This window comes from Aulonocara sp. 'chitande type north' Nkhata Bay, linkage group LG3 (assembly GCF_057382095.1).
Source record: "Aulonocara sp. 'chitande type north' Nkhata Bay isolate Kocher_YH1m ecotype deep benthic linkage group LG3, A_spYH_male_GT1.1, whole genome shotgun sequence".
Taxonomy (NCBI): domain Eukaryota; kingdom Metazoa; phylum Chordata; class Actinopteri; order Cichliformes; family Cichlidae; genus Aulonocara; species Aulonocara sp. 'chitande type north' Nkhata Bay.
Genome location: NC_141346.1, coordinates 7,026,191 through 7,053,520, shown reverse-complemented (window position 1 = coordinate 7,053,520; position 27,330 = coordinate 7,026,191). Strand labels below are relative to the sequence as shown.

At 42.0% G+C, this 27,330-nt stretch overlaps 1 protein-coding gene and 1 pseudogene across 6 annotated transcripts in view; one reads left to right on the top strand and one right to left on the bottom strand.

Annotated features, from left to right (window-relative positions):
• LOC147333726 (uncharacterized) overlaps positions 1-27,330 on the bottom strand; it is a 43,095-nt pseudogene that overhangs the window by 3,358 nt on the left and 12,407 nt on the right. The window contains exons 4-7 of the transcript XR_015125664.1: positions 3,814-3,926; positions 3,591-3,759; positions 3,411-3,506; positions 1,682-1,970 (exon numbers count right to left, since the gene is read on the bottom strand). The product of XR_015125664.1 is annotated as an uncharacterized LOC147333726 (transcript). The remainder of the gene's footprint in view (positions 1-1,681; positions 1,971-3,410; positions 3,507-3,590; positions 3,760-3,813; positions 3,927-27,330) is intronic.
• On the top strand, positions 6,694-26,989 carry LOC147333727 (uncharacterized). 5 transcript variants are annotated; one of them, XM_086269088.1, is made up of 6 exons: positions 6,694-6,847; positions 17,385-17,735; positions 19,513-19,839; positions 19,929-20,030; positions 20,878-21,210; positions 21,319-26,989. In XM_086269088.1, the coding sequence occupies exons 1-6, from the start codon at positions 6,811-6,813 to the stop codon at positions 21,360-21,362; spliced, it is 1,194 nt and encodes a 397-aa protein (XP_086125214.1). In that variant the 5' UTR covers positions 6,694-6,810; the 3' UTR covers positions 21,363-26,989. The 5 variants fall into 5 exon arrangements, with proteins under 5 accessions (XP_086125214.1, XP_086125221.1, XP_086125206.1 ...); XM_086269095.1 differs by lacking the exon at positions 6,694-6,847 and adding an exon at positions 15,925-16,157; XM_086269080.1 differs by lacking the exon at positions 6,694-6,847 and adding an exon at positions 16,854-16,957.

Sequence of the window (27,330 nt, the reverse complement as noted above, 5' to 3'; positions counted from 1 at the left end):
ATGCTACTGTTAACCGAGGAGCTATTTTCTTGATGTGAGCTTCTGCTCAGGGTTTTTTCTTCCAGTTCAGAGCAGAATTTTTTTGTTAAGATACTGGATGTTGTGTTTTTCTCCACAATTTTAATTATAAGCTAGATACATTGCTGCTAACAGCAACAGGGATGAGTCAGTGAGTCAATTGGGCTTGTTGGGCTCATGATTCATGAGTCAGTAAAGTGATTCTCGAGTATTGAACAATTCATTCATGATTCGCGCATCACTAATGCACCTCAGTATTGTACTTCCGGTTGGGAACACGTTCAGTGTGGTTCGGCGCGGCTGAGAGGTGTCTCAGAGTTGTAATGCATTTACCTGCGTCCCTGTGTGAGTTAATACTGTGTGTGAGTATTGTAAGAAAAGAGTGATGTTTGTTTAACTTTATCTGGATTTGCTAAGTGCTAGTGCCGTTGCTATTGCTACGATGCAGCTTTTGGGGCTACTACAGGCAGCCTTGGCTCAGTCCATATTTCATGTCATATATAACTTACTGTTGAGCATTGTAGTTGTACGTGGATGTAACTATGTATCTTTATGGTTATTGCTTGAGTAGTTGTAATGTAGAAAATTCATTTATGTTAAGGTGCCATCTAGTGGCTATGTCATTATTAATTGTATAACATTCTGTTGGAAACCCACAAACTGTATACGCAGCATTGTGCTACTTATATTGATTAATACATAAGTCGCCTTGACCGACTTGTGTTGTGATTTGGCGTTATATAAATAAAATTGAATTGAATTGAATATGTGTTCTTTCTGTTTACAGATGACCACACACAAACACACACACTCTTCACCTACACTTTACTATATTACAATTCGGCTACGCCCTACCAATGTTGTTCATCCTGTTGATGCCATCTGTCACCTCCTTCATTAAACTTCTTTGAACTACATCGCTGTGGAGTACCATTCCTTCTGACGGAGGCCAATACTGAGGCGTGATCAGCAATCAGTGCAAACATACATTACAAGCAGAGTGATGAGAAAGATCAGCAATAGACTGAATTCTTATTTATTTTGATTAGAAACTATTTGAGACTTTTTATCTTTATTGTAATTTCATTATAGAAGTGTCCTAAGGCTTTAAGCAGTATCAAAATTTCCTTGATTTATAATTAATTGTTATACTGAAGCCGAATAAGGAAAAAGATAAATGCAACACTGTCCAGTAAATTGTATTATCAAACATGCTGGTCTCCTTAAAGGAAACAGGACAAAGAGAACAATGATCTAAGCAGATCCTTCATGTCCACCCTAGACTGTGGTGATCACAGAGAGGTTTCTGTGATGAGGGTGACTCAGATGGGGTAATGTATTGGTAACACTTTATAATGCGGCCTGTGAATAAGGCACAAGCACCCTGTACTTTCTGGGAGGGCCACTTATTTTATTGGAAAGGCCACTAAGAAAGGATTGCCTACATGCAAATCCAGCCTACTTTCTAGCCTGTATTGCATTTAGACAATTGGCATGCATTATAGGAATTTGGCAAAAAATACAATAAAATAACTGTATCTGTAAAGGATTCATAGAAGGTTAGTATGATGGAAGATAGAGATGTTCTTACTTCTGTGGCTGTGTTGATAAGGTGGAACTTCGAGGTGTGAGCAGCAGTATGAGTTCATACCAAGAAGAGCACGTCAGATATTTCCCTCCCTGCTGTAGACGGTGCAGGTGTAGGTCTTTGTGTCCCAGTCTGTGGGGTGTTTCAGGGTCAGACTGAGGTTGCGAGTTTTTAGCAGGTTTCTCTGCATCTTTGTCCGATTTATGTAAAACTGGTCCTGTTCTGTAGGCTGGACAGAACTGTTCTTGAACTGTCCTGTGACCGCTATCCATCCACTCCACTTTAGCATCTTTAGGCAGGCAAACTGTGGTTTTGCAGGACAGCAGGACAGACTCCACCCCTGAATCCACCTCGACCTTGTGACCTTTGAGGACAAAGCACAGCATGATGACATCAGCAGCAGCTGTGATGGTCACATGACCTCCCTGTCCCTCCTTGTCTTCTAGTCTCAGTCAGATTGTGTCTCAGGCTACGTTCACACTGCAGGCAAAAGCGCATCAAATCCGATTTTTTTTGACCCTATGCGACCCATATCCGATCATGGTGTGACAGTGTGAACGGCACAAATCCGATATTTTCAAATCCGATCTGGGTCACTTTCGTATGTGGTCCTGAATCCGATACATATCCGATGTTTCAGAAAGCGACTGCTGTGTGAACGGTCAAGTCGCATTAAATCCGTCTTTTACGTCACTGACACAAGACAGACGCCAATTATCAGCGCCGGAGAAGCGCCCGATAAGACATCAGGAACGTTTCCTGGCCATCCGGTGAAACTGCTGGGAAGACAACGTTGGAGAAACGTGAACATTTTATTTGTACTGCATAATCTGCAGATTCTGACAGAAATCTGCAACTATCATTTGAAGCACCGCTCCTCTCTAAAACAGCAATAAGGATCATTATTAGGTTATCTACATTATTATGTAAATAACAAAATAACTTAAAGCAAAAATTGGGAAACGTGAAGTCCGAAGTCTTTATATTAAGGGCCATCAGTCATACAATACTGTTTGCTCTGGGTCTAAACAGAGCACGTTGTGTGTGACGTCTTCTTTTGCCGCTTTGAGCGTTCACACTAGAGCTCGTTTGCGGTCGCATTTTATTTGTAGTGTGAACGAGCAGACAAAAAAAAAAAAAAAAAAAAAAAAAAAACGGATTTGATCAAAAAAAAAATCGGAATTGAGCATCAAGATCTGCAGTGTGAACGTAGCCTCAGTTTGTTCCTGATGTGTTCCTGACTCGTTCTTTGGTAACTAGTCTGCAGCGTCCTGTAAAGTGCTGCAGACATGTTGGATGAAGAGCAGAAGCACAGACAGACTGAGCCTCCACAGTCGGCCATGTCTCACACACATCAGCACAGAAACCATGAAGATCTCGTGTGTCTGAACATCTGAAGCTCTCCACCACATGACTGAGCACATCTCAAGGAGGAACATTTACTGAAGCTGCTGCAACATTTACTGTCAGCACATGTTTCCATGTCAGCTGCTGTTTACCACCACAGAAGAAGAACAGCTTGTCCACATGCAGCCTCTGTGTCAGATCACTGCAGTGAAGCACACACACTGTTTAGTAAAGTCATGTTGTGGAGCTGTTTCACTGATCAATGACTGAGTCTGAAGGAGGTTTTCTGACTTCTGGAACAAACCTGGAAGTTTCTCTTCAGCTCTCTGTATCAGCTGTTTGTAACTCTCAACTCTTTCAGCTTCTGGAACAAGTTTGTGTGAGCCACAGTCAAGGAGCCACCAGAGGACACCTGCTGACCATCGGCATTATGGGTAGTGTAGGAGGAGACACTCACCTGACATGAAATAGTGCCGGAAATAATATATGAGACCTCCAGAAACCACAAGAACAAGAAGAAGCAGAACAGCTGTGGCCCAGGGTGGAAATCATTCTGTGGAGAAACAAAAAAATAAATAAATAAATTATGACCTCTGACCTTTGAATGTTGAAGGTAATCTGAGCCACTGACAGCCACCTGACAGGAACACATGTTGCCGCACTACTTTCTGTCTCAGGATGTCTTTGTCCCTGTAGATGGTGCAGATGTATCCTCCACTGTCTCCATCTGTGGGGTATTTCAGGGTCAGACTGAGGTCTCCGGTTCTCAGCAGGTCTTCGTTCATCTTTGTGCGACCACAGTAAAGGTCGTCCTGTTTTTTAAGGTGGTCACTGTTGTTTGAATACACATGGACCACAATAAGTTCTCGGTCAGAGTGAGTCGACTCCACTATGGTGTCCTCAGGCAGATCAGGTGTTGTTTTGCAGGACAGGATGACAGACTATGACCCTTCCTTCACCTTCACCTGCTGGTCTGAGAGGACAAGAAACCACAGTATCAGCTGTAGAAGCAGCAGAAGTAATACCAATCCACCTTTTAAGTCTGACATCATTAGCCGTTTCCGGGCACAAACTCCTCTTCAGTTCCCAAACTCAAACAAACACTAGACAGTTTTTAAATCTCAGTGAAAAATCTTTTCACTGATTGTATATATTATTTATCGCTCTCACTCACATCACTTTTTCCCCCCCTTCATCAGTGTCTGTTTTCCACCTTTGAACTGTCACAGTCTAGCAGGGGCAGACTGTATGTGTGAAATGTGAATAACAAAAACAAGTCCAAATAAAATATTCACAAAAGGCACAGGAGCGCAAGGAACAGTCCAAAAGAAATGGTTTACAAAACCAAAAAAAAAATAAAATAAAACAAACTACCAGAGCTCAGGGAACAGAGGGTCGAAAACATCACAGCACAGCTCACTCCCGGTGGCTACTTGGCGGGGCCTGGCGCCTGTTGCTCGGTCAGGCCTCTTCCGGGGCGCGGGGGCCCTCGGGCCTCTGGCTCGGTTCACTCTGGCACAGCTGGCTGCCGGCAGAGCCGGTGGGCACGCCGGTGCAGCCCCCTCTAGCTTCTACTCGGTGGCTACTGGGTGACCCCTCGTCTGGGGATCCTCAGCCCTTCCCATGCACTGATGCCCCTCCGGTGGTCCTCCTTGGGCTCTCACACTCTGGGGCCTCTGGATGTCTGGGGCCTGGATCTCCTCCATGCCTGCTTCATGCCCTGGGGGACGGGGCTATGGCTCTCTACATCCTCTTGCAGACCATTACATGTGGAAACCATTTGAATACAAGCGCGCTGATCCACACAGGTGTGCACACGGGTGTTCACTGTTCGTAGACTTAAATTACACCTTTCTTGGCTACTACTTCAAAGCACATTGTGCGCTGTCTGTCCTGCGTGCTGCACAACAATATTCAATATTTAGTATTTACTGCTGTTTACACCTAGTGTTGCGGCTACTCCAACCAATGGCCGCGGCAGGCTAAACATAAGGACACCGATGACGCGCAACAATTAACGCACAAACACTTCTGTATCATTTGCTTCTTTATTTACACATGCAACTGTCCAAACTATAAATCAGCACATGGGATCAACCGTCAAACAAACGCACAGACTGCACAAGCAAATAACTGCAACTTACAAATAAATGCACCAGCTACTATGTCAAAAACTCCAAACTGGTCTATGGCAGCAATTAGTGCATAAATATACAAACACCATCAAGTTACAGTCAAATATATCAAATCATTCAAATTGTGCTCAAGTTGCGGTATGTTACGACATGTTGCGGTCAACAGAAAGTTTTGCCTCGTGCTCACCCTACCTTTCTGCTCATCAACATCAGGTGCTGTGTACAAGTGAGTGCAACCACATTTACCACACCCATGAGACACGCCCCACACCCATGCACCAATACAGTGAGTCCATTTAAACCAACCCACTTAGTCAGACGGAAACAACTCATATGGCTCCTACACCTAGCTAGATTAATGCGATGGTGTTGTGTTTAGTATGTTGCTTAGTTTTTTTTTGCTCGTTTTCTATTCTTTCTCTCTCTCAACAGGTGATCCAGGAGATTCCCCCCCCCCCTTTCTCACTGTCCCTCTCCCCTTCTGTTTTTCTTTTCCTTCCTCTTTCTTTCTCCCTTTCCTATCCCTCACTCATGTCTGTCCCGTCTGTAACATCTGAAAATAAAATAAATAATAAAAACAAAGGTCAATCAAATGGACCAATACGGCAATGCCACGATGATCCATTTGGCAAAATAAATCCATTGGTATCCTTGTTGGTCTTCAGACAACAATTCTGACGGCTAAAGAACCAAATGGGACAGGCAAAAAAAAAAAAAAAAAAAAAAAAAAAGACCCATCACGGCATGCCTGAGCTGAAGACTGAGCAGAAAACTGAGCTGGTAACAGAGCTAGAGACTGGAGCAGAGGTTGTGGTGGTTGTTGTAATGAAGTTTGAAGTGGTGGTGGATAAGCATTAAGCTGAACTACTTCGCCACCAGAACATGAGGAAAACTGCAGGACGGGCTCACCTGAGCCTCCAGCGGACACACGAACGGGTGCAGGCACCTTCTGGACACTAATCGCTCCCACCCGGGGCGTAGGAATGGGTGTGGAGACAGGCTGTATCCTGGCTGACCTCACCCTGGGGACCAGCATGGGTGCAGGGGCATTAGTAACACCGTTACTTGTAACGCTGTTACGTCGTTGTTGCAAACAATGGTTGTTTGTTGCCTTGATTAGAGTCCAGATCATGTTGCTCACTGATATTTTTTTTTCGAGACCCACGATATTTTCGATGACCAGCACTTTAGCTTTCTTTGATGATACATTTAGTTTAATTAATATTACAATTAATATACAGTATATACAGTTTGTCGTCCAGGTACTTAGATTTTTTCTTTTTACTTTTTTTTACTTTGTTATGCTGCAGGACTTTTTTTTTTCCTTTTTTTGGCTATTTCAGTGTTTTGCTTAAGTCTTTAGATATGAGACTTTTAAAGTTTGTTTATGCAGGAATGTAATTTTTTTTTGGAGAAACCTTAAAAACCTACTGTCAGTTTTGTAAAGTTTAAAATGTAATTTCTAAATGTTAGTTTAAAATGGGAGCAGAATAACCCCACAGAGCAGCAAACACATGTTACTAAAAGCAGTGGAGGGTCAGCCTAGTAGACGGTACATGTCGTTTCTCTTCTGAGTTTAATTGTGAAAGTGGATTGCAATAAAAATATTTTATTTTGAAGGATCAACAGGAAATTATCAGGACTGCTCCGTCTACCTTAAGAGGACCAAACCTTTAGTGCAGCAGCAGCTGCGTGTTGTTGTTATCAGGACTTTAACTGGAGATGAAGATGTTGCTGCCGCTCCTGCTCCTCGTACTCGGTAAGAGCGCTCCTTGAATGCAAACACAACGACACAGCTGTTTGTGCTTTTAGACAACAAAGTCTGTAACATGAGTTTACTGGATGAAGCCACTCACTGTATGTGTTTCAGTGGACAGCCAAGATACTAAAACACTTCAGATTATTTTCTGTTTGGAAGAAACCGTGTTTTATTCGAATTTATGATCTCAAATATGTTTCAGCAAGATCTCTGATCATGTTTTAAACCTCACACTTGACTTTCTGGACAAAAACTTCTAATATAAAGTTCTGTGATATTTTTATGCAAGTGTATTATACATACACATCTCTATCATAAATAGTATAATATTTTTAAAAGGCCTGTAGTTATGGTGAAATAGATTTTGTTACAGTATAAAATTTTAAATCCACTGTTGAAAGGGAGGGCATCACATCTCGTCCCACTTCCTGCTGATATGGATCAGCCACAGCAGAATAAACAGGAAGACAGTCTTGTGGAATTTTTGCAGGGCGGCTGTTTCCTCCAGTTGTTTTAAAGGGCATATACTACGGAGCCCCGCAAGGGACATGGGAGAAAAAAAAATTAAGACGGACTTTTGCGAGATCTCGCAAAACAAACTCGGGATCTCGCAAAACAAACTCGGGATCTCGCAAAACTTTTGCGAAATCTCGTAAAAGTTTTAGCCGCATTCTTCGGAGGCAGCCAGCTCAAAGCCGACCTGGAGGTTGAGGCACGATGTGCCGCAAAAGCAGTGTTCCTCCCGGCTGTAGTAGGTCTCGACCTCCCGTTAGCTTCGAGATGGTGGGTGCCAGATCTCCGAAAATGTTGGAGCACTTTTGCAAATATGTGATGTCTTGTAAACTGAGCAGATATCTAACTAAGTAGCTGCCGCCATTATTGGAATTCAAGTTTTGCGAGATCCCGCAAAAGTTCATCGTAATTTTTTTTCTCCCATGTCCCTTGCGGGGCTCCGTAGTATACAAAGCGGTGGTTCCCAAACCTTTTTCTTTTTTTGCTAGCGCCCCCGCCCCACTAACTCTCTAACACACACACACACACACACACACACACACACACACACACACACACACACACACACACACACACACACACACACACACACACTTTGTTTTCAAAGTCCATTGCAGTTTATTTCACAACGCAAACCTTTAGTAAAACCCTCTTCATGGTGTAATTATTTTACGTATAGTTGTTTTTTTTCCTGTGTAATAATATTCAACGTTGCTAGCAATACATTTTTCAAAAAAAATGCCTCTGTGCAAAATGGGTTTAAAAATACAAACTGTAAAAATGTAAGCTGTGGAATACTGTTTGTCTGTGATTTGGACAGGGGGAACAAACTGTGGCAGGTTCAGCCTGATATTATTTGTATCCCATTGTAACTTTACTGTATAAAGAGCTAACATTACCAACATCTCATTGTAAGAAGTGTTTGTGAACTAAAAATCAAGAATGTGGGATAATGTTTGTCCGTGATTTGGAGAGCCCAGCGACACAGGCGAAACAAATTCCCTCGGGGGTATCTACCTTCATCATATGTTCTAGCCTTTGGTTTGAAAGTATATTTTAGGATTTAGTTGAGTGGTATTCTAGTTCACATCAGGTCTAAGTGCTTTTCATGACTGTATTTTCTCCATCCCTTGGTTGTATTATTTAAAAGTACAAACTCTCTTATCATTGCTATGCAGATGACATTCAAATTTATTTTGAGTTGACTGAGGATGGTACACTGTCGATGCATCGCTTCTTCGATTGTATAAGTGAAGTTAAAGACTGGCTGCTGAGCAATTCCCTTATTCTAAATGTCAGAAAATGTAATCTTTGACAGTTATACTCCAAGGGCCCATCTAACTGGTCTCCTCGGGCCCTTCGCTAATTTTCTTTCTGATTTCGCACGTAATTTGGGTGTTTACCTGGATAGCTCTTTTAAGTTTGACAAGCATATGTCCTCTGTTATTAAGTCTTGTTTCTATCAACTTTGTTTAAACGCTAAGGCCAAGCCGTACTCAACACGTGAGGATCTAGAAAAACTTATCTATGCCTTTGTCACATCCAAGTTACACTATTGCAACTCCTTAGACACTGGGCTTCATTCTGCCCTTCTTCATAAATTGCAACTCGCCCAAAATGCTGCGGCTGGCATTTTAACTGGTACTGGTAGGTTTGAGTCTATCACTCTCTGACCTTTACTGGCTCCCAATAGAGCCTTTGTACTAGAAAATGCTAACTTCCTGTTTTAAGACCGGATTTAGAGTTGTACACATCTGGTAGCTTTATTTTGCGGTCAATTGCTACTGCAAAGGTGGACGTTGTTTCCCCCGTTATGTCGATATCAGCTTGTCAAGTTTATCTTCAAGTCTTACTTCCTTGTCTGTGTACTTGTATGCTTGCTTAATCATTGCCTCCAACCTGCTAGCTTATCTGCTTTTGTATTTTGCTACTGTTTTATTGGATTTTGTGAAGCACTTTGGTGTACCTCCGATTTTAAATGTGCTATATAGATGTTACATCCCCACGAAGAGGTCTAGGCGTGTGAGTGAGGGGACCAGTAACAAACCCCCTTGTATCAGCTTTCCTAGCTGGCACACTCCTAGCCCTCGAGACCGGCTGTTTCTGTTTGTAGGTCTTACAATTTGCCATTAAATGGCCAGGCTTAAAAAAGAAGAAACACTTTTGTTCTGCTTTAGGATGAGACACTAGTACCTCACTCTTTGGGTACTGTGTAGTGGGCACATCACTAACCTTCAGTAGGTCATCGTGTCTGTCGTCCTTAATGGCACTGGTTTTATGGATGAGAACAAACTCATCAGCCAGTGTTGCAGCATGCTGTAATGAGGAAACCTTCTGTTCACTGCGGTATACTGCGATCTGCTCGGGGATGCAGTTCTTAAATTCCTCCACCAGCATTAATTCACGCATCGACGCCAGGTCAGTAGCTTTGCTGGACACACACCACCGATCAAAAAGCACACTTTTCTTCCTCGCAAAATTTCGGTATTTCGGTCCCGGGGATCAATAGGCTGGGGAAACAAACTTCTTCGCACTTGCTCCGCTCCTTGTCCAAACAATCTTCACACAAGCAGTCCACTCATACTCACAGGGTCCAGGGGTCACAAAAGGGCTGATCCAGGTAAACCTATTAACACAGACGAGGGTAAGTCGGAGGCAAGCACGGGAACAACAGGATTACAATGAAGCCAGGCAATACTAATGAGAGTTACTCAATATTCCAGCGACGAGTAGCTCAGAGCCCCTGCCTTAAGAAGAGCTGCAAATCACCGGAGATCAGCTGCAGGTGCGTGGGCCAAGGGCGGGAGCCCAATCAGAGCTCCGCCCAGGCAGACAGGTAGGAGAGAGAGAGAGAGAGGGCAAGGCGAGGGGAGTGGAGAGGAGCGGAGAGAGAGTAAAACAACAAGCACTTGTGGCCACACTGGGCTGGCCGGGGAGGCACAGGGACCATGACACCCTTGCAGCAACAAAAACATAATATTCCAGAAACACGCTTTGCCGATCCGATCAGCTGTTCATAACACTTCCTACATTGAAATACACGTCAGCGCGTACAATCGCATGTCCGCCATTACCTGCCCGAAACCGGAAGTGACGTCATTTTCGCGGAAAATGTAGTTTTTTACTTGTAGGCCTTATAAGCCTATACTGGTGTTTTTAAAAGTCATGTTTGACTCTATGCATTTCTGAATAGATTCTGGGATGCTTAGAACTCAAATTGCACTGCTTTAAATAGTTTATTTTGATGCACATGCTGTTTTCTTTGCAAATCTGCATTATAGGATTGTTTTTCATTTTTCTGCAGTATATAAAAATTGGTGTATCTCAAAAATAAAACTATGAAGACACTCAAAAAAATTTTTCCTGTTGTTGTAAACTATTTTTTGCAACTTTTTTGTATTTAAACATATTATTAATATTTGGGCTATAATGGTTGTATTGATGTATAGCAACTTGAAATGCTCCCAAAAATGGCACTACAGCATGTAAAAATATAATAATATAAGCTCTGGCAGACTTGGTTCTATGGTAGGTCTTAAAGGGTTAAAGTACGCAGCCTTAACGGTCCACAAGGGCCGCGTACTCAAAGACCGCTAAGGCTGGAAGTGAGAGGCTTGTGAAATGGGACGGTCTAGCATCCATCGCGCTGCCCAGGTTGCCTAGCAACCATTATACTAACAGCTGGAAACGTTTCATACAGCTTTGTTTGACAGAAATGAAGGAGAACATATCTTGTTCAGTTGTTTGTTTGTTTCTACAAGAGCTTTGTGTGATTAGTTGAGTATCTGAGGCTGAGGCCACAGGACTGTAAAACATGATTGTTGGGCTTCACTTCTGTACTGAACAGTCATTTTAAGATCAGTTAGTAAATAACAAATAGTTAATGTTGTTCATGAGTTCAAAGTCATCTCACTTTGGTAATGAAAATATAATACGGCCAATATTATAGTTATTATATTAATCATTATTAGTTATTACAGCAGTGAACATGAACTCTGTGCCAAATACTGAGCTTCAGTAAAGATTCAAGTTGCAGTTATTTATATTTCCTATCACCTTAAATCTTCACTCAAAGACAAGTGTCTTTGATGGTGCATATATAGGTGTATCATATATAAGAGACAAATGTTCGTTCAGTATGTTGGCATTATTAAATTTGGCTCAATGCTTACATATATGTGTAAAAAGAAAATGTACAAGCTGTGATAACTGTTTCTGATAGAATGAAGAGTAGACTGATATATAAAATGTTCCTTTATTGAGTGAGAAAATCACACCATGTCATAACTGCTTTAAGTCATACAGAATAGATATCAGAGCCTTAAAAGCAAGAAATCAGATGGTTTACAGGAAGCCAAAGCTGAAGCTTTATGAGGGTCTGTATCATTTACATGATTTATTATCACTTTATTTTACTGGAACTTTAACCTCCTAAGACCTGAACTCTTCCACTGCATATATTTTTAATTTCTCTTTGATATTTGGGCTGATTGGGACCCAATGAATGTAAAAACAAAGAATTACCAAATTTGTTTTACCTGATTTTTCTTTCGAAAAACATGAGAGCCACATATCAATCAATCAATCTTTATTTATAAAGCACTTTTCATACAAAGATGTAGCACAAAGTGCTTTACATGGTTAAAAGCAGCCCACCCCACCCTCCAACTCACTCCCCACACTCTCATCAACATAAACATGAGGATATTCATTTAAAATTTCGATAGACCAGTAGCAGTATAATGTCCTCGTAAGTGGATATCAGGCCCTTGTAGAGCAAGATTGAGTATTTTAGTCTAAATAACCCAAAATGTGATGTCCACATATGTGGACGGCAGGTCCTAGGAGGTTAAGATCAGTAAAGCTTTGTCCTGCTTTATATCACTTTATCTTACACTCAGCGCTGTCATTGCTTTCTTCCTTCAAAACACAGCAGCTCAGAGATCATCCAGATCTGCGTGTCATGTATTTGTAACAACACACAGGCTGTTTGGGCCACAGCCAACACCAAAACAGCAAACTGCTTTGAGCAGTTTCCTCTAACCTTACACTGCAGCACACTATATCTGCTCCTCGGTAACCCTTACATCCTGTTCGGGTTCAATTTGACTAGTGAAAATACCTTCAGTGTTCATTTCTTTAAGTCTTTTTGCCTGAAATTTGTGGAAAAGTGGAAAACTCTACAATAGTTTTTATCAACAATCTTTAAAGGTTCTGAAATGAATATGTAAAATATGATATTAAAACATGTAACATGAAACTGCAGCTCTGCAGAACAACAACCATTGCTGTTTACTCCCAAGAGGGAGTGGATGGGGAGCCGTTAGGAAGTCTGATGTTAGGAAGCCTCACATACAGATCTGGAAATCTCCTCCTACTGTAAAAAACACTTGAGACTCATCTGAAAGTTTAATTATTTTCCACCCTGGGCTGAAGGAAACCTGAGCACAGTCTTATCTTTTAAATGTACATATTTGTAATTAATTAAAAATCAAACGCTGTGCCAGTTTCTGGCTTTGCTTGAGAGTGTGTCCAGCAAACCTGATGGTACAGACTCTTAAAATCAAACACATCCAAACTCTGAGGCTGTGAGCAAAACACGAAGCACTGAGGCCAAGAACAGCTGTAATCCTGTGTGATTATTACAGGAAGCACAGCAGTCTGTTCTCTCTTTGACTTTAGAAACTGATTTATTGGGATCAACATGAATGTTAACAGAGGGAGAATTTTACTGATTGTCTTAAAAACAATGCACCAATTTAATAACTCGGTGTAGAAAGTACTTTGTTACACTACTTGTTACATCACATTTACGTTACTGTGGTTACTGTGTAATACAACCTGGTTGTCTTAGAGTTATCACATAACAATATAAACCTGAGGCTGCAGTCTGACACACCCACACAAATCTGGTAACATTTTATATTACTGATGATTTAACAGTTTTTACTGAGCCAATTTTAATGGCTTTAAACTGGAGAAGGCACCAGTATACCACAGGTTTTTGGTTTGACTCTACTAGCACACTAGTGAGTACATGTAATATGTTTTCAGATTCTAGACAAGATATTGTTTTTGATATAATTCATTTAATCTATAGAATCAAACATCGAGGGATAGAAATACATTTTTATGGATTCCTGCACATATCTGTGTAGATGGAAATGAACAGGCTGATACGTTTGTTAAAGGTGCAATAAGAAAGAATCATGTAGATATGAATATAAACACAGTAAAGATGAGGTTAAAAATGGCCTGTATTTGTATAGCGCTTTACTAGTCCCTAAGCTCCCCAAAGCACTTTACACAACCAGTCATCCACCCATTCACACACTGGTGATGGCAGCTACATTGTAGCCACTGACAGAGGCGAGGCTGCCGGACACTGGCGCCACCGGGCCCTCTGACCACCACCAGTAGGCAACAGGTGAAGTGCTGTCAAGGACACAACGACCGAGACTGTCCAAGCCGGGGCTCGAACCGGTGTTCCAGATCAACTGGCGTTTAGATCAACTGGCGTTGGTCAAACAGATGTGTGGCAGTCTTGCGTTTCAGTAGCTCCTACCGACAAACCAGCAAAAAAACGCCAAATGTGTCATCTGTGACACTTGTGAGGTTGTCTCAAACACACTCCGTCAGTCTTGATGCTGTTGAACAACAAAATGTTTAAAATGTGGCGAGTTTACCTGGTGATATCCTCATTCGCGACGCGATCGCGAAAACAGCAAACAATTAACACCACGCGATGTTGTTCACAGGACAGCAAGAGTAAACGATCGGGAGACTCTTGTCGTCGTTATCGTTCCCTCGCACGGTTTATTTCTCCGGTTTCAGCGTTTTTGCTTCACAACTACAGCGAGCAGTTTACTTTGTGCACTAACATGGACTCGAGTCAACCAGCGCCACCTCTGGCCAAGTGCCACAGCCTACAGCCAGATCAACCTGTGACACACATCTGCACCACGTTTGATTTCGTTTCTTGCACAACACATTTGTACCTTTCAGTTGTGTCTGTTTGTGAATCATGCAAATAAACCTTTGAAAAGAATGAAATGACACTAATATTTCACTAGTGTTGTAACATCACATGTCGTTAGCGTAGTCTGTCTGTGTCTTTTCTCTGAGAAAAAACATTTTAGAGTTGGTTGTTACATACAGTCTGTATAAGTGTGGTTAATCTAATAAACATTTGTAAGGAGATGGCAGTCACTGTGAATGTACAGCAGGTGAATAGTAATAAACAGTCAGACAATGACTCTGACAATCTCATTCAATCTTGCAGACTGAATGCACCTTCTGTGGAAAGTGGTACCACACAGTGTGTGTGGACTTTCCCTGTGCAGAAGGCGACTACAAATGTTGTGGGTGCTAAATAAACAGTAAAAAGTGATCCCTGTTGTCTTTGCTTACTGATTGTTTTTAGTGTTGACAATCCACATTGCTGCCATTGCATCTTTCAACATGTTTGTGGGTAGATTTGGATGTACCAGGGGTAAGTGCAGCCACTCAGCCTCTACTCAATGTCATCATAGCAGCAGGTGCAGATGTGTCACAAGTTAATCTAGTAGTGGGCTATGGTATTTGGCCACAGGTGGCAGCAGTGGACTGACCTCCATTTGAAACTGCTCTAGCTGCTGTGTGATAGTGGATCTGCTACAAATTGAAGATCATAGGCAAGTTTTGGAAATGAACCCTTGTATTATGTTGAAGAACAAAAAAATGACATTGATTTTGTTGCGGGTCATTTTGACCCGTACTGTGTAAATCCACTCAGAATTATCCAAAAACTGCAATGAAACAATAGCAACTTTATTTCCCATCAGATAAACATGTAGAACACAGACATACAACAGTTAGACTTTCCATAACTATTTTAGGAACAATTTGGTTTTTCGTTCTTACAAACACATTTCTGTTGAACTTGCCCAACGTTCTCAGTTTTCCAATGCTCAACATTTTCAATTTTGTCCACATGATGGACAGAATGTAACGGTGTGCTTTCTGCAGATGTGCTTCTTGCATTTCTCACAAAACGTGCTTGTTTTAAAACGGGAATCTTCCTAACTAAGATTTAAAACAAAAGATTGCGTCTCCTCCAGTCTCACAAACAGATGACAAACCAAGCGACACACCTGAGTCACTGACTTTATATATAACTACCAACTCTCCAGCCAGGTTGATGAATTGCCTATATTGGCTGGAAATATTCATTTTCAGGGAAAGGACACAGGCAGATGATGCTTACAGGATGTGATGTGACAACACTAATGAAATATTGATGTGTCATATTTGTCCAAGGTGTATTTCATTGTTATGGGAAAAGAGAATATTAAAATCATGATGACCAATTGGAGTGGTGATTTCTATGACTTTGTGTATATCATTTGGAATTTTGTACAAATGTAGGCCAATAAGGAATATATGATATCATTTCATTCATTTCAAAGGTTTATTTGCATGACGCACAAACAGACACAATTGAAAGGTACAAATGTGTTGTGCAAGAAACGAAATCAAACGTGGTGCAGATGTGTGTCACAGGTTGATCTGGCTGTAGGCTGTGGCACTTGGCCAGAGGTGGCGCTGGTTGACTCGAGTCCATGTTAGTGCACAAAGTAAACTGCTCGCTGTAGTTGTGGAGCAAAAACGCTGAAACCGGAGAAATAAACCGTGCGAGGGAACGATAACGACGACAAGAGTCTCCCGATCGTTTACTCTTTGTGTCCTGTGAACAACATCGCGTGGTGTTAATTGTTTGCTGTTTTCGCGATCGCGTCGCGAATGAGGATATCACCAGGTAAACTCGCCACATTTTAAACATTTTGTTGTTCAACAGCATCACGACTGACGGAGTGTGTTTGAGATAACCTCACACGTGTCACAGGTGACACATTTGGCGTTTTTTTGCTGGTTTGTCGGTAGGAGCTACTGAAACGCAAGACTGCCACACATCTGTTCGACCAACGCCAGTTGATCTAAACGCCAGTTGATCTGGAACACCGGCAACCTTCTGATTACAAGGCGAACTCCCAACTCTTGAGCCACGATCGCCACCTTAAAAGTATAATTAAGGTGAAGTTAATGGAAAAGTGGCAGGCATGATGGGACAGAGAAGGTAAAGGTAGTGGGACCGTAGAAGAAGTCAGAGAAGTAAAAAAAACGAGGATATAATTTCAAGAGTAAGATTTGGTCACACAGGGTTAAATAGCACACTTAAAAAGATGAATAAGCACGAGACAGGAGGCATTTGATCATGTAATGTTAGAATGTGGTAAATATAGGTGGGAAAGGCAAATACAGAAATCTGAATTACAGAAAAATACAGTTCAATTAAGGGTAACAAAAATATTTCAAATGAGTGCCGGTCATGGAGTTTATAGAGCGATATCTGTGTTTTTAAGAGCAACAGCTGTTTATATGAAAACAAAGGTGTAACGATGTCCAGAAGGTGGCGGTAATGCACCTGAAGCTGTTTGCCAACCGCTACACAAGGATAGAAGAAGCAGCAGCAGCTGCAGGCTGTGGTGGCATCGAGCAATAACGGAATTTTCTCCCGGAGAATGAAGACGTTGCTGACGTCACTGCTCCTCGTGCTCGGTAGGATAGTCGCTCTGACCCTGTTTGAAGGCGCACGCGCTCACTCAGGTGTGTGCCTTCCAACAATAAGACGTGTAACGTGAGTTTACTGTGAATCCGCGCGCCGTCCTGAACTTCACCATGTGATGAACCGTGTGTGTCTGCGGCCTGGTGGGGGCGCTGTTCCTCTGTGAGGCTGTCAAGACGTCGAGCAGGAATTTGCAAAGTGCTGAAAGCTCACAAAATCTCTTCCTTCTCTTTTCAACAAGCTCAGAAGATGTTTTTCACCTCAGTGTAAGGAAGTCGTCACTAACCTCTGATGCCTTTGAAACATCCGTTGGTTTTGTGTAATTACTCATTGTGTGGTTGTGATGGACATTGTATGTTTGTAACTTTCTGAAGCCAACGGAAACACTCAGTTTGTGTTCTTGTTTGTGTCTCCTGTCAGTTTCCCAGCATGCCCTGACTGCAGTGGTGGAGGTGTATGAGGGCGTAATGTCTGTCCTGTTGCCCTGCAAGCACTCAGGTTTTATCCCTGAGGATGACCCCACAGTGCTGTGGACTCGTAGTGATCTCAATCCTAAATCTGTCCATGTGAGACGAGAAGAAGCAGATGATCTCAGAGGGCAAAACCAGCGTTACAGCGGGCGCACGTCGATGAGGCCTGATGCTTTGGACTCTCTAGACTTCAGCCTCACTCTGAGAAACCCAACAAAGACTGACAGCAGCATCTACACCTGCTCCATCAGTGATGGGACAGAAGATCAGAGACTGAGAGGCATCCAGCTGCAGGTCAAAGGTCGGTAATTAACCTGACCTGAACAGAATGAACGTTTTGGGATCTCTTAAAGTAAGACGTCTGTTAGTGGACTGGTGGTGCTGAGAGAAGCTTTAATGAAGTCAGTCAGGAAAAGAACCTGAAGATCCCAGTGTGTGATCCAAACATCTCTGCTTTGAAGATTAGACATCAGACTTTCATTTTGATAAAGCTCCCTGTGATCTGGATCTTAGTGCTGCTGCTACAGGCTGAGGCTGCTTGGTTTATGATCTGTCTGAGCTCCTCTTTCTCCTTGTTCTTCCCCATCACCAAGTCATGCTCATAGATCTTTGAATTCTTTTCTGTGTAAAACACTCCAAACATGAGTGTTCTCACAGATGGATGAAGGTGAAATCAGAAAATAGTTGGAGGAACCTAATTAGAAAGGGAGAGATTCAAGGATTCAGGTCAACAAGCTGCTTTGACGTGTCTGTGAAGGTTCTCAGTCATTCAGGTCATCGTAGTCAAAGGAGCTTGCAAAGAAAAGCTTCTGGACTTCTTTAAGTTGCTTGAAGACGTTTCACCTCTCATCCGAGAAGCTTCTTGAGTTCTAAGGTCAAATGGTGGAGAGTCCCAGATATAAACCTAGTGGGAGTGACCCCCCACAGAGGGACAAAAGGACCCCCTGATGATCCTCTAATCGCCTGAGCCAAGGTGTGAAACTGGGTGTGGGTCCCAATCAGCCAGAGTTTCGGGTGTGTTCATTGTGAAACCTGGCCCCACCCTATCATGTGATTTCCTGAGGTCAGATGGCCCAGGATGTGAGTGGGCGTTAAGGCGTCTGGGAAGGGATCTCAAAACTGGATTATAGATGGCAGGGAGTTGGTGTCGTAAACCCCGCCTCTGTTCAAAGAAGCTGCTTTGACCATCAGTCATTGCTAACAGCTAAAGTGTAGCTTTTACATGTTTCAGTGCAAGTAAGGAATAATCCAACAATAGCTCTTCCAGCCTGATTAAAACCCATGTTAAAACAGACTGTATGTGTTTGCATCATATATAGTCAGGACTACTACACTATGTAACTGGTAGTGTGAGCGATGGTGGTGGACCACCTAGAACAGAGATGCCAGGGACGATGTTTTTGTCCCAGCCCATTAAAAGTCTGTCGGCGTCTCTCGGGTTTCATTACAACTGTTCATTTTAAAGCTCAGTTTTTAAGAGCTTAGTTGGTTTTGCAGGATGTTTCACAATATGAATATATGTAATTTATCAAACACATCATATACAAAAGTAATATGTGATTAAAACTATGACATGTAAGCATTAAGTCTAACGTCTCTTCTTCTCCTGTCCTCTTTCTTATCTTTGTCCATCTTCTTTCCTCTCTGTCTGAATTACAGCAGCTGGACCTTTAGCTGCGACACACTGTGAGACAAACTGCACACAAACAGTTTGTGTGTTTGCTGATGTTTGTTAACACTGCATTTGAAATTAGCTGACACTTAAACATCACGCGGTGTCCACTCGCTTCTCCAGTGCGAGCTAGATTCTGTAGACACGACTTACGGACACGTGCACTCCCACTTCAACCTCGAGTAGAAACACTAAACCTAAAGTAACCAGCCTGTTTTGAAAATGTAAGAAGTAGAAAGTTCTGATACCTGAAAAATTTACTTACGTAACAAAGTATTTGTACTTTGTTACTTGTGACTCAGTAACATTGATACCCAGATCTAGTAGGTCACGGCTATGCTATTACTTAAAGTGTGTCTGCTGTTTCTTCTTCTACAGTTGATATTGTGGTTTCTCGTCCTCTCAGACCAGCAGGTGGAGGTGAAGGTTGTTGGAGGCTCAGACTCCGTCATCCTGCCGTGCCAAATCAAACCTGACCTGCCTGAGGACACCACAGTGGAGTGGACTCGCTCTGACCAAGAACTGGTCCATGTGTATTCAAACAGAAGTGACGACCTGACGAAACAGGACGGACTTTACAGAGACCGAACAAAGATGAACGAAGACCTGCTGAGAACTGGAGACCTCAGCCTGACCCTGAAACAGCCCACAGAGAGGGACAGTGGAGGATACATCTGCACCATCTACAGGGACAAAGACATCCTGAGACAGAAAGTAGTGCTGCAGGTCAAAGGTCAGAGCTGCAGATTAAGACCAAAGGTCAATGCAGGAGGTTAAGGTCAGAGTTCAGAGGTCATGTGTTTGTTTAATGTTTCTCCACAGAACCGTTTCCATCCTGGGCCACAGCTCTCCTGGTTTTCCTGCTTCTTGTTCTGGTTGTTTCTGCGGTTCTTTTATTTAATTTCTGGCATCACATCATGTCATGTGAGTGTCTCCTACTACACTACCCATAATGCCACAGCATGACTTTACTAAACAGTGTGTGCTGCATTGATCTGACACAGAGGCTGCATGTGGACAAGCTGTTCTTCTTCTGTGGTGGTAAACAGCAGCTGACATGGAAACATGCTGACAGTAAATGTTCCTCCTTGAGTTGTGCTCAGTCATGTGGTGGAGAGCTTCAGATGTTCAGACACACGAGATCTTCATGGTTTCTGTGCTGATGTGTGTGAGACATGGCCGACTGTGGAGTCACCGATTATTTCATGAAGTCTTATCTCGGCTTCCTAGAACCTCTCCTGCTCAAGCCTGTGAGCATCACCCTGTTGTCTCGTCACACAGCAAACTAAAGATCCAGGAAACACAAGAAATTGAAAATAATCAAATCTAAAATGAAACACATATTTAAAAAGAGTTAATGTATTAGCTCTTTTTAAATATTAGTCTTTTTTAAACAACAAATAATGTGCAAATAGGAAACTAAATATATTTTCTGTCCACAAGTTCAATAAAGATTCAAATGAAATCAAAGCGATTTTATTTTCCCGTCCAAAATAAAGTTTCCAACTTTTACAGATGAGTCATTTTATAAATTCACGACAGCAGTGGACGTGCTCTGGAGTGAGGCTCACGCTTATCTTTGTTCCCAGCTGCTGATAACCTGCTGAAGAAGCTCTGTCATGACTTCAGCCATGTGGGAGGTGCATGAGCCTCTTTACAGGACGAACTCATTCATGTACCTGTGCTTTTATTTAGTTTATGTTTAGAATTAACCTCTAAAAACCTGCTGTTACCGTCTGTACAGCTCATGTTGTGTTCATTGTCTTCTCAGTCATTCCGGTGGAGGTGGAGGTGGTGGAGGGGGCGGAGTCTGTCCAGCTGCCCTTCAAAACCACAAAAAACCTGCCTGAAGATGTTAAAGTGTTGTGGGAACGCTATGATCCCAGAATGAAGGCCCACGTGTATCACAACGGCTCCGACCTGCCTGAAGAACAGAGCGAGGTTTACAGAGGCCGGACGAGGATGAGGGGAGACCCACTGAGGACTGGAGACCTGAGCCTGACTGTGGAACGGCCCACGGAGGGAGACGGTGGGGAGTACAAGTGTTTGGTGTGGAGGAGGGGAGACTTCATCAGAAAGAAAACCGTGAGGATCAGAGTCAAAGGTGTGTAGTGGTGTGTGTGTGTGTGTGTGTGTGTGTGTGTGTGTGTGTGTGTGTGTGTGTGTGTGTGTGTGTGTGTGTGTCTCTGACTGTCTTGTGTCTCCTCTGCAGGAAGAGTTCAGGTCCAGGATCCAACTGCTGGTGAGCAGCTCTGACATGAACCATCACTCCTCCACGTCCAGCACTGTGGGGAAAGCTGTGGATTGTAAACTTTCAGTCACGTATCAGCTTCCTGTCACACACGAGGACTTCCTGTTAAGGTCAAAAGTTCATCTATCAGCAGCTTATGCATCGTAAAACTCCACCCGAGTGTTTCAGAGGATGATGATTCTCGATGGTGGTCTTTTCAGAGCTCAGTGTTTGGGCATAAAATCCCAGATATGACACACAATGATGGACAGCAGCACCACTGCAGTATCAGCGGTGCTGGTTATTCATCATGTGTGTACTTTAAAGGAAGGAACGAGCAGCAGCATGAGAATAAGCTCCATGTGTGCACTTCCAGAGAGGATGCGGCTTCATCAGATGCACAAATCAGCAGTTGCATTTGAGCTTTATTAGCAGAGCCTGTCGCTGAGCTCTCTATTTAAACTTGAATCAGTCTTTTGCAGTAATTTGAACATGTTGGTGCTCAGTCAGAGCCCTGCATATATCAGTGAGTTACTGCAATCATACGTAACGTCTGGCTCTCTGAGGTCAGCTGATCAGTGCTTGTTGGCTTTCTATTCATTATAAAGTGATCGAGCTTCATTACATTTAATAAAATCATGTGAAGAGTGAAAGGATGGAGGAACAGAGCTGCTGAAGTGCAGTCTGTTTACATATTCAGTAGGGCTGCAACGATACACAAAATTCACGGTTCGGTTCGGTTCGATATTTTTTCGATACAAAAGAATGTTCATGCTTTTTTAATTTGTCATTTATTAAAATGATAAATATATATTTTAACTCAAAAGTAGTTTTTAAATGTAATGTTGCTGAAACAACAAAGTAATAAAGAAAATAAATATATCTGATTGAGGAATCACTCATCTTTGGAAAAGAGAGTTTATTACAGAGAAATGGCTCTTTCCAAAATAAAAGCCAATAAATAAAACCAAAATAGTTCCAAACGCCAGATCTGAATGAGGGTGGGGGAGGTTCAATTTGCCATGTTGCAAGGAGAGCTTAACTTCTGTCTCGCTAAGCTAAGTCGAGCTTAGCTTCTGTCTGCTAGCTTGCCCTGCGCTCAGTGAATCTGCGTTCGACTGCTCCGCCTAGGCTGCACTGTCGAGCGCAGATCCACTGAGCGCTCAACACAGACAGCATCGTCAGAAGGAAAGTTGATAAAATAAATTACAAATGTTGTATTGTTCGATACATATGCGTACCGAACCGAAAGCACTGTATCGAACGGTTCAATATCGATACGAATATCGTTGCACCCCTAATATTTAGGGATAACTATCGTGCCAATGACAGAATATGTTTCTAATTATGGAAGAAATGTCTTTATTAATAATAGAAGAATTGGAGCTGGTGCACGCCTGTTTCACTGACTGTTACAATCACTGTTTACACGTATGAATATCTATAACTATGCAAATATTATTAAAGTTATTTTATCCTTTCTTTAAAAAATATCTGTTTGTTGCAAAAAAACATATAATTAAAAGTCAATTGACCTTTTTTTTTTTAACAACTGTTGGATTATTCAAACAGGGGTGGATCTATGGGGACAAGGGGGGGCAACTGTGTCCCTCCTGTAGAGCCCGCCCCCCACCACCCACCACCACAACTTCTGTATTCTCAAAATACTTTTCACCTGTTCTTGTTTTTCCGGTGCACAGTGGGAGGTTTTCCCCTCTAAAGCTTGTTAAAATCCTCTTCTTGTTTTTTACAGCACATAATGACACAATAAGTACAGGGTGGGCCATTTATATGGATACACCGTAATAACATGGGAATGGTTGGTGATATGAAAGTCCTGTTTGTGGCACATTAGTATATGTGAGGGGCAAACTCCTCAAGATGGGTGGTGACCATGGTGGCCATTTAGAAGTCGGCCATCTTGGAAAACAACATTTGCTTTTTCAATAGGCAGAGGGCCATGTGACACATCAGACTTATTGAAATGTCACAAGACAAACAAGGGTGTGCTTGGTTTCAACGTAACTTTATTCTGTCATGTCATCACAGCTGGTACAAATTAGACTTACAGACGACCGCTTCTGGTCCCCAGGCCGTATGTTTGAAAGTCAATAAACAACACTGAGAGGCAGTCGACGGTTTGATCTCCTACAAAAATAAAATTAAGTAGAGCCTGAAATCTGTTCTAATAGAAACTGTGTGAATCCTCTGTGGGGCTTTGTTTTGTTACAAAAACATCACAAATATGAATACTGCATAAATCCTGGAACACAGCATTTATATTAGCTGTTGGAGTCCAGTCACTCTGACATGTGTGACTGTAGATCTTGGCTGTGCGCTGGCCAGCTGTCGCGTCTCACTCCAGCTCGGAGGATCCAAGCGATGCTGCTCCATCTGCATTCTGCTGGCCTGTCTCCTCCTCCTCCTTCAGTCTCTCCTCCTCCTCCTCCTTCCATATGGTTCAGTGAAGCCTGTAGCTCCACCTGCCTGACAGCAGCTAACAGCAGACAACATGCACCTCCTGTCACATCTCCAGGATGTCTGAACACGAGCCCACGTCCACGTGAAGAGACCTCATTAAAACAGCAGAGCTGCGATCAGCTGAGTTATGATCAGAGATATGTCTGTGAAGGTTCTCAGTCATCCAGGTCATCGTAGTTCTTTGCAAGCTCCTTTGACTATGATCAGAGATGAAAAAGCACCTCTCATATTTAAAACTGTTTCCTGAACAAATCGAATTTATCTTTGTGTTTATTGATTCATGATTGGTTTTGCCCTCCAGAGTCAACAGCTCATTTAACAGCCTGTTTATCGTATGTAACATTGTCACCATGACTACGAGTCGTTACTCATTGTTAGACAGCTGATAATAACACGGCTGTAGTTCTCATTATTTAAATCATGATATAATCAGAGGTGGGTCGACTATCCAAAAATTGTACTCAAGTAAGAGTAAAGAAGTACTTGGCGAAAAGACTACTCAAGTAGCGAGTAACTGTTTGAAATGTCCGATTTATTTTTTAAATAAATGTAATCAGACAAACAAAAATAAATAAATATACAAATTTTAGTATTTTCAAAAGGAATACATGTAAAAACATCAACAAAATAAGGCACAACTATTCTAATTTCAGTTTTTCACAACATAAAGCTTTTTCACCAATACCTGCAGTAAATAATATAAATATATAAACAGTGCAAACTATTTCCAGTCACAAGATATGCTGTAAACATTATGTTCATGTTTGCTCCACGTGGCACATCAGCCTCAGAGGAAACAGAACGAGGCATCCTCATTATTTAAATCATGATGCAATAATAATACTTTAATTAATAATAATCACAGTGTGCCTGTAGGCTGTACTGTGAGCTCTACACAGAAGGGGGAGTTCCACATAACCCGTGGCAGCTTGTTGTCACGTGACACCTCATTACTCAACAGCTAGGAAGGTGTGGGGGCGTGGCTTGTGCCTGACAGCATGCGAGCGGCCTCCCACAGGCCCGACCTTTCTGCTCCTTACAACAGGCTCGTTACTGTGGACTTATTTCGTTTATGTGGAATTATTATTTCACGTCACGGCCTTGGAAACACTGCTTTAAAACACCGCGTGTCTGTTTTTGATGTTACCGCTTCTTTTCATTACACGCGCCTGTGTAAAAGAAAATAACATCCTCTCGTGATTATTCCTGCTGTGGATCGTGGAGACTTTAATCACATTAACATTATGTATATTTATAAATAATATATGAACATCTTACTGGAAGAATTACTCCATGCAGACTGGTGGGTGAGCCTCGTTCACGCCCACCAGCAGAGAAAGAGAGCGAGCTCGTCTCTGCTGTCAGGGAGGAGAGAAAACAGGAAGAGGCTTCAGCTCTGACCCCCACGGGCTCTACTTTCTTCTACTTTTAACAGAAAATGTCATTTACAGCGCTAAGTGACGTCATCCTCACTCCGTTACTCACATGAAGAAAATATTCATACCGAAAAAGAAAAACAAGAAAAAGACATTTATTCATTAATAACGTTTATGAAAGAGGAGCCTTTTCTTTCTTTATTCCCACTGAAGCTTCTGTTGTGAATATCTCACAAAAGATTTAAAGATGTATGAAATGAGCTCTCGGGATTGGTCAGAATTAACCAATAAAAAGGTGCTAAATTTTAACCTCTTATAAAGATGGAAAACAAATGTAGTATTTTTATTTAATATATATGTATGTAGATATATAGATATTTTACTGAATTAAAATCCATGTCTAACGCTATCCCAGCTTCTAGCCGTGTGTAGAACAAACGTGATGATACAAAATCAGACAAACACGTCCAAACTCTGAGGCTGTTAAACACAAGCATGAGGCCAGAAACATCGGTGACCAGTGCGGGTATTAGAGGAGACACAGCCGTCTGTCCTCTCTGTGCTATTTATTCTGGACAACACGGATGCCAACAGGGTCAGTGTTCATCTGATTATTAATATTTAATATTAATAATTATTATAATTATGTTATCATTAAAATAATGAGCACTACAGCCATGCTGCTTTCAGCTGTCCAATAACGTTTGTAAGAACTCGTAGTCATAGTGATGATAATAAATATGATAAACACCGCTGACTCACTCTGGGAATTATTTATGGGAAATTATTACTTATGGGAAAAAACATAAATAATTCAGTTAATACATTAATCAGTAAATACAAACAGGTTTCGATTCGTGCAGGAAACCGTTTGAAAAATTGAAGGTAACTCAGCTGAGTGACGTGTGGTCTGCTGGTAGCTGCTGTCACGTAGGTGGAGCTACAGGCTTCACTGCGACATATGGAAGGGGGAGGGGCAGAGACAGACCAGCAGAGTGCAGGCGGAGCAGCATCACTTGGATCCTCCGAGTCCTGCTGTGAGACAGCGACAGCTGGCCAACACACAGCCAGCATGTACAGTCACACATGTCAGAGTGACTGGGCTCCAACAGGAAGAGCAATAAATAACAGGACGCAGCATTTATATCAGAGTAGAAACATCACCTGTGTATAAATGATGGTGTCAAACATATGGCCTGGGGGCCAGAAGCGGTCGCCTGTAATTCTAATTTGTACCAGCTGTGAAAAATATAACAAGTGTAAAAAAAAAAAAGGTTTAATTCAAATTTATCTGTGCAGAATTTTATTTTATTTTATCTTTTGCAGCAAGCACAAGACTGATTTTTTATTTCTTTTTTTTATTATTATAAAATAACATTATTAATATATCCATATTCATCCATGTAAACAGGGATTGTAACAGTATAACAGGCGTGCACCATCTCCAGTCATCTATTATTAATAAAGTGATTTCTTCCATTAAACGTATAGAAACATATTCTGTCATTGGAACAATTTTATCCCTAAACATGTAAACAGACTGCGACACTTCGCTCTGTTCCTCCATCCTTTCACTCTTCACATGTTCTTATTAAGTGTAATCAAGCTCGATCACCTCATAAGAGATGAAATTTCAAGACAAACAGTCACAAAGTGATTAAAATTGTGTAAATGAAAAAAGTCAAAGGACGCCTGCACAGTTGGGACGTCAGCGTCTTTATTCAATCTCCTGTGTTATGTTCGGTACCCAGAAGCATCACCATCTGAAACACTCGGGTGGAGGCTCGCGATGCACAAACTGCTGATAGAGGAACTTTTGACCTTAACAGGAAGTCCTCGTGTGTGACAGGAAGCTGATACGTGACTGAAAGTCCACAGTCCACAGCTTTCACCACAGTGCTGGACGTGGAGGAGTGATGGTTCATGTCAGAGCTGCTCATCACACTCACACATACTAAATGTTGTTTAACCACTGAAGCTCCAGGCTTATGTGTTTTTATTTCTCTGAGGTTTTTGGTAATGAGTATAAAAGCTCAGCATCATCAATGAAGAGAGAGTTATTCTAAAATGACGTTCTTGTATTTAGACTTTAGTTTTATTTTACATCATAACACAGTAAAGCTGTGATTATTAAGCA